This window comes from Equus quagga, chromosome 19 (genome assembly GCF_021613505.1).
Source record: "Equus quagga isolate Etosha38 chromosome 19, UCLA_HA_Equagga_1.0, whole genome shotgun sequence".
In the NCBI taxonomy this organism is placed as follows: Eukaryota; Metazoa; Chordata; class Mammalia; order Perissodactyla; family Equidae; genus Equus; species Equus quagga.
The window spans coordinates 25,200,733-25,208,744 of record NC_060285.1 but is presented as its reverse complement, the minus strand read 5'-3'; the positions used below and the strand labels follow the sequence as shown (position 1 = coordinate 25,208,744).

Genomic DNA, 8,012 nt, shown 5'->3' with positions numbered 1-8,012 from the left:
CGACTGAGCCTCCATGGCTTGGAGGTTATCAGCTCAGCCAGCCATGGGTGGGACTCCAGCTCCACTACTTATTAGCCTTGAGCAAGTGAGTTATTAATTAGCCTCCGTTTTCTCATGCAAAGGCAGAGGGGCTAACTGCCTCACTGCAGTATTTGTAGGATCTACCTGGCATCGAGTCCTGGCCCTGCCGTTTACGAGCTGTGTGACCTCTGGGTAAGCTTCTTGTCTTCTCTGGGCCTCAGTTCCGTCATCTCTAAAATGGGAATAATGATAGTACCTATTTCAAAGGGCTGTTGGGAGGATTAAGCGAGTTCACATACGTAAGGCCCTCAGAGCAGCTCTTGGTACATCGGAAATGCTACAGAAGTGTTTGCAATTATTATTCTTGGGACCGTAACACTCCCTACACCTATATTGCTTTATAAATACTTTCTCTTGGCACATGGATATCCCTGATCCAGTTAAGCTTCTTCAACACAGAAAACTGCTCCCTGCCCCCAATTCATTACCACTAGGATGAAGGAGATCTGAAGAGCCTGAAGAAGGAATCAAAGAAATGTGGGCGCTAGTTTAACTAAGCAGCATTTTAGTGTAAGCCAGTTTCTAGAGATTTGATTTATGCGATAGAAAAATCTGGAAAAGTCTGTTTCCACTAAAACATTTTGTTGGGAATAGAGACACAGTGGCTCACAGAAAACACCCATACCCAGAATCTCTCTTTCTCTGACAGCTTCCTGGGAAGCATACAGATAAAAAGCTGCCCCTCCTTGAGCCTCATTGAAACTTGCACTTCAGCCACCCACATCCTGACCGCACCCTGGAATTTTTCATCACTTGAACTGGACACACATAAGAAATCCTAAATTCCAATACCCCACCCTCTGACCACAACCTTCTAGCCTCCAGTTCTCCACTGGTTTCTCTGCCCTTAGACCTGACTTCCTGGTTCCTTGTTCCCTCCACTTCCCACAGCCTTCCTCACTCCCCTTCCAAGGAAGCTGGTCCCCGAGTTGCTCACCTCGACCATTCTCTTCAGTACTTTGGAATTCTTTTATGACCCTGTGCCTCTGCTCTGAGTAAAACCCGACCCGCGGTCGTCACCACACCCACCCTCTGTGCTCACGCTGGTGGGAGGCTCTGCTCCAGAAGGCCCTGTGATGGTGTGGATCGGGGCTCTGCCCTTCTCCCTGCCCGGCCCCTCAGTCTCTAAGACATTCACCCCACTCCTCAACACCTTCTCCACATCCACTCCTCTAATTCTCAGAGGAGGACCTTACCTCCTGCATCTCTGAGAAAAGTGAGGTCCTTAGATGTGAAGCACCTTAACTTTCTGCCCTCCTCCCTTCACTCATCCAACCACTATCTCTTGAACGCCTGTTCCGTCCCAAGCACTATGCTAGGTGCTGGGAATGAAGCAAGGTGCATTCTCTGCCTTCATGGCACTTACTCTCTGGTGATGGATGCAAACTTATAAAATACAAGACTACTAAGAAGTCCAACTACTCACTGTGCTGTGAGAAAACCCAAACTACTTGGGCACATCAGTTGCCAGTCTCAGCTGAGCCCAGCTTTTGAGTCATCCCAGGCCAGACATCAGACATGCAAGGGAAGAAGCCTCCAGATGATACCAGCGCCCAGCAATCTGAGTCCCGCCCAGCCATTTGAGGATTCCAAACTCAGGCCCGACACATTGCAGAGACAAGCTGTTTCCACTGGCTCTGTGCAAATTTATGACCCAAACAACCCAAAAGTCTATCCCTTTACTTATGTCATTCTTTCTCCACCTGGAAGACACTTCCAATTGTCTCTGCTTGGCTAGATATTTCTTATTCCTTAAGACTCAGTTGAGGCCTTCTCTTCTCCAGAAAGCATTCCCTAAACACTTTGGTTGGGTTGCGTGGCCCTTCTCCAGGCTGCTTTAGCATACCTCTTTTTTAGCATTATATAGAAAGTACTTATCTTTGTTCACCCAGGATTTTATGTGTAGAGCCAGCCTGGCACAAAGACGCTCAACATATGCTTATTAGCTGAAGTGAACAGATGCAGACTCCACGGAGCTGGCCCCAGGTAAATCTGCATGGATGTTTGTCTTCAGCACCCTCTGCCTTCTCCAGAGCACCCTTCACCACCACCCTCCAAACCTCCTTTGCTCCAATTCGCTTTCAGTACCACAAATCAGTGAGGACTGCGAATGACACGAGCTTAGAGTGTCGGCTAAGCTTATAGGGCAGCAAGAGCCTTGAAAAGCACCATTTGGGTCCATGGATTTGCTAAAGTCTAATCACTTAGAACATGATCATATACCAGGGATTGGAGCTAAACTCACTCCTCTGCTTCCTGAGACGAGAGTGAGAGCAGAGCTTGAGAAGCGGAGCCACACTGTAGTGTAGGTACATGTCCAAGAGGAGAACCACCAGGGAGAGTGAGAGCAAGGGACAAGTCTCAGGACTAGACAGGGACAGGAATGTCCGTTCGATATCTGCCCCACCTTTTGGTGCCCACGCCTATGCATTTGAAGATCTTTGTCACTGCATTAGCACTTTTTGGGAGTATTTCATGATGACATAACCCACCCACATTTGTACTCTAAGATGCCATTCCCCTTAGTTTATTTGGCCAGGGGTGGACCCAAGCTGGGTCAGAGTCTCACCTCTGGGGATCTGGAATTAAGACAGTCTCTCTATGTGGCAAGAACAACAGTAAAGCTGGAGGGCAGCCAGATTACACAGTGTGGACTCGAGAGCAGAAATGAGAGACCACAGTACTGATGGCTCTGCAGTCTTAGGTGTCAGCCATCTGTGCACAGGTTCTGATACCCTCCCCCTACCCTGTATCCTTAAAATAATCCTCCTTTTCCCTTTTGGATTTCTAGTCATTTGGGTTGCTGTTGCTTACAAGCAAAGAATCCTAACCGATACTACTGTGGTTCTCAAACTGTGTGCCAAGGTACCCTGGGGCACCATATTGCACTCACAGGGGTGCTACTACTCTTACTTGGTTCAAGTTGTTATATTGTTTTCAGTATGTCTTTCTATGAGCTGTATGCTCTCTGTAGGTGAGGATGTTTGTTGACCACCAAAGAGGTGAGGCAGGTTGAACAGACTGTTGGGAGAATACCTGAGGGATGGATGGGAAGGACACTGGACGGTGTTCAGGGTGGCCATGTGATCCTGATGGAGAGAACAGCAGGACAACTCTGGGGGACAAGCAGATGGATCCAGGCATGGGAGGAGAACACTCCTGCTAGACTATAGACTATACACATTTTGGTAAGGGAGGTAATTTAAAAAGCAAAACCCTAATCATGTTGTATTTCTGGTGTGCAGCAGACTGAAATTAAAGAACTTAAAATATCAGATAAATAACGCTGACATTTTTGCGATCATACTGAGAGAAAATGGATATGAAACTAATTAAAAATTTTACATTTATAAATCAAAAGATTAAACTTTGCTAAAATTCACTTTACAAAGAACACGCCACTGGACAGGGGCCAGGGCTGGGAGCAGAGGGGGAGGGTAGCTCAGCTTTATTTCTGAAAATCACTGACAAAACAATAAAATGCCCAAACTAAGCAGACATTTTTAGTTACAATGCAAGCTGAAGTTTCATATTTATTTATGAATTCAATGTAAAAAAGAGAAATGTGTGGAATCAGCAATAGGCAGGTCCTTAATCCACTTTTAAATCTTTTCCCACCAGCATGGCAGTCACAGGGTGCATACTTGCTCTGTGCTCTTGGTAGGTACGGATGGCTTGATCATGGGATTTATCAAAGGCAGCAAGGTCCCTGCAAAAAAAAAAAAGAAAAAGAAAGATGGATAACGACTTGTTTCGGCAAGTTTTATTATACTTGTAAAGTAAGTGAAAAGCAAACAGATTAACCATGGCTATGTATATCATGGTTATTATTTTCTTTTTTCAGAAGTCCTGCCAAACCCATAGTCAAATAACTTCACTAGGATATTCTTAAATGGTATCTTGCAGCCAAGATACAACTTTTTCCCCTTGTACCAAGCATTCTTTTAATACACATCAAGCAGCCTATTCTTCCATCTCATTGCAACATTTGAAGCAAAAAGGTTTGCTTTACCTGCTCATTTCTTCTTGCACTTAACTTCAGACTCTTTTTTTCCTGTCCATGCCCACTCACCAATGATCATCTACTTGCTTTTAAAGATCTCTCTGTATACAGGATTGTCTTCGATTTATTTCTTTTCAACAGTGTCTAACCCTATTTGGCCCATAATAGGTAATACATATATAATGCTTCTAAAAAAACTAATGAAATTATCTCAAATTTTAAGTATTTGGGAGTGTTCATTCCTATGCCAAACTTATATCTATAATTTTAAGAAATTTAAAAATATTTATTATTTTTAGGTTGCATTTTACAAAGTATTTTAGCAACAACACAAACATTTAAGATTTCTCTTGCCCATTCCTTATATATACAAAGCACAGTCTGATTTGGTTCTTACTTGAATAAGGGTCGTGTGAACTTCATTCTTCCTTGTTCAGTTGCCATTTTTAGAGCCAAAGGAATTGCTTCCTCCCATTTCGATTGAACGCACAGCCGTAACCATCTGAAAGGAGGAATTTTGGGGGCCGTGGGGTCGGAAAGGAGGAAGGGGCAGTATATGACAGGTATATCTGAAAATTACTTTTGTAATGATGAACAACCCCATTATAGTTACATTGTCCACCACTTTATACTATGTCTTTATTCTGAGACTCTCAAATTCCTTATATATACAATGTAATAATTGGAGAAGAGAAGGAAGAGGAGTTTGTTCTTGAAAAAGATCACGTTTTAAAAGGTTTGGATTACACAGGTGCTCATGTAACTTAAGAATGCAATTTCTGAAGGAGATAAACTTTGGTTCAAGCCTTCCCCTAAAAATCTGAACTAAGAAAGATTAATTACTTAACAGAATCAAAGATTTCTTACTATTCCCACTTCAGAGTTGATTTGGCTAGTTGTGGAAGAAGGCCTATTTACCAGTGGATCCTTAATTCTAATTTTTTTTAAAGGCAAGAGGAGCTTAGAACAGATCCTAACAAAAGATTAATATTATCCTCTTACTGATATTACAACTATTCCTTAAAGACCACTATAATTATTTATATAGATGCAGTAAATTTGACAAGGATTTCTCAAGACTCATGTATGCCACATAAAGTACTTCCCTTTCTCCACTTTCTAAACTAGTTTTCTACTTTCTTCCACAGAGACAAGTTAAAATGATGTACCTGAATCGTATTTCAGAATTGTTAATGGCATTGAAGTTGTACACCTCTTGCATTCGCTTTATGTGCCCCAATGGAAGAGGTGCCTAAGAGCAAAATAAAGAAGTAAGATGTATCATTTCAACAGGATTCCTGGGAAGAAAGGAGCTGGAGAAAAATTCTTAGCCAGATTAAAACCCTAAATATTTTATAATATAGAAATAAGTTAGATAAAAGTAAAAGAAACAAATGCACACTGAGATAAATTTTGTGCAAACTTGTTCTGGATAAGGATGTTCTATACTAGGAGCAATGCGATAATTTAAGTTGCAAGGTACGTAGAGAATTAAATGAGAATTACTCTCCTCAGACTTTTTCACATATATAAATATTAACTTTCTGACCCTTTCTAGAATCTTTCAAGTTCTTCCTTATACCCTACATATCTTAAATTTATTCCATTCTCCAGATTAAATCACAGTTCCTTAATTTTTTCCTCACTGACCCCCCCCAGATTTATCTTTGTATATTTCTTCTAAAATCCCTTTTAAATTTTCTATATCCCTACAAAATAGGATTTTTTAAACTTTTCTATTACAGATCCCATTCAGAATCTGATGAATAATATGGACCCTTTCCTTAGGGGAAAAAAAAATACATTTGCCATATATACACCAACTTCCATATACAATTTCAGGGGGTTCATAAACCTCCTGTGCCCACCTTAACCCACGCTGAAAGGGATAACAAGTTCGGGTAAAGGAAAGAAAGAATTCAGTATGGACAAGTAGAGAGTGTGAGGTGGCCGCGGAGTGCAGGCTGCGGTAACTCTCCTCGGCAGTGAGCAGCTCACCTCACAGTAGAACCCTCACTCGACACCCACAGCCATCTCTGCTCTCACTGACTGCTAGACCCTTCCCAAAGTGTTTAGTCCAACTACACCCCACGTCCACCCTGGCAGTCCGCTGGTTAAGGTCACCTCCCAGGCTCCCTCCCTTCCCCCATGTTTGCCTGCCCTATTCCCCAGTCATCTGTCACGTTTTCTCTCTTCTTAGTCCTCGGCCACATGACAGTGCTACAGACATTTGTGAAACCCTGAGGACTCGATGCACTAAAAACTGATTCTCTAAGGCCCCCCGTTGGCTTAAAATCCTCTTGCTCATTTTGCGTCAACTCCATAGGAACTCCTGTTCAAAGTCTTCTCCATTCCTCTCAGGGTCCTTAGACCTAAGAGTTCCCTATAATGTAATAGTAACGACCTAGTCATTATCTCCCTCTCACAAGGCAGCATCTCCTTTCAGTTTCATGTATTCTTTTAATTACCTGGACTTGAAACCTTAAAATCTGTGTAAACAGATTTTCCTGTTAACTTCCAAATCCAGTCAGTCACCAAACCCCACGCTTGCATCCGGTGTAATCTCCCTCTCATCTGTCCTCTTCTTTCCTTTCCCCTTTCCCGCCAGCTCTCTCCCTCAGGTCCTGTACTCCTGCGAGTCCTCCAGCTGACGTCACCCGCTGTGTTCCTCATGTCAATCAATCCAGCCTTCACATCACCAGTGGATTCATTTTCACAACCCACCATTTCATCAAATGACTCTGTTAAATATGTTAAATCCTTTCCTACTGACTAGAATCAAATCTAAAACTCTTAGCTTAGCATTCAAGACTCACCGCAACTGATCCTACCAGCCTTTCCGGCGTTATCTTCCTTCACTTCTCGACCCGGAGCTGCAGCATACTCCTGCAACCCTGGGCACGCGCCTCACTCGCTGTTCCCTTGCACTTGAACTTCTACCTCCCTGCTGATGCTGCTGTGCTCAGACTGAGCCCACTGCTCCCAAATCCTTCCTTGATTACACTCGTTGGAAGGGAGTCCTTCTTCACTAATTAAGCTTCTCTCAAACAATACCTAAAATATCCCTGCTTTTACTGCTAAAGCTTGCATGTGTGATCTTTCCTACTAGATTGTAAACTTTTTGAGGACACGGTCTATTTCTTTCTTACATATTTTTATATTCAGCACCATACTAAACATAGTAGGCATTCAATAGATGTTTTTAAATGAATGAATTTTATAAACTATTTTTTTCCATTAGTTTCCACAGTAATGTTTTTTTCCATGTTGGGTTTGACACAAATGCTGTGCCTTTATGCCCATTTTAATTGCTAATGTTGTGAGCCAGTACTTACTCTCTGGAGCAGCTGTGCTAAAAATTCATTCAACTGATGAGAAGAGAGATCTTTCAGGTCTGTGGAGTTGAATGAATTTAAATCATCTTCTTTGGCCTAAAATAAATGTTACCTGGTTATTTCTATTCATGTACAATTTAGCAATATTTACTGGTTTATCTGACATAAAAGTAAAAATTAAGAAGACGACAGAACTACAAGAATGCATAAGATTGTAAAAAATAAATTTTAGCCTTGAATAATTCTGAGATTGCATCACTATAACTTAAAGAGCTGATATGACTCCTAAAATCTATATTGCTTAAGGAAAATTAAACTATTAATAATAAAAGTAGAGGAAACTTTTGATACAGAGATTTACTATTCATGATATATACATTTCCAAAGTAAAGAAACATTATAAAAAGTATGTCAACTAACTTACAGGTCAATTCAAAAATTTGGGTAAAGGATCGAATTGCATATTCTTTGAAATATCACACTAATGAGCTGATAGGCCACAAACTGATGTTTCCCTTCATCCCCAGACATTTTATTTTCCCCACTTAATCTTGGAAGTCATCTAAGAAAAAGAAAAATGGGTCTGTACTTTT

General features: G+C 41.6%; 1 protein-coding gene across 2 annotated transcripts in view; it reads right to left on the bottom strand.

The window, feature by feature from the left end:
- Nucleotides 1-3,581: 3,581 nt before the first annotated feature.
- LTA4H (leukotriene A4 hydrolase) overlaps nucleotides 3,582-8,012 on the bottom strand; it is a 32,310-nt gene continuing 27,879 nt past the window's right edge. The window contains exons 16-19 of one of the 2 annotated variants that reach the window (XM_046646260.1): nucleotides 7,420-7,515; nucleotides 5,254-5,336; nucleotides 4,482-4,586; nucleotides 3,582-3,790 (exon numbers count right to left, since the gene is read on the bottom strand). In XM_046646260.1, the coding sequence (XP_046502216.1) occupies nucleotides 3,673-3,790; nucleotides 4,482-4,586; nucleotides 5,254-5,336; nucleotides 7,420-7,515 (402 nt within the window). In that variant the 3' untranslated portion in view covers nucleotides 3,582-3,672. The remainder of the gene's footprint in view (nucleotides 3,791-4,481; nucleotides 4,587-5,253; nucleotides 5,337-7,419; nucleotides 7,516-8,012) is intronic. The other variant, XM_046646261.1, reaches the window with a different exon arrangement.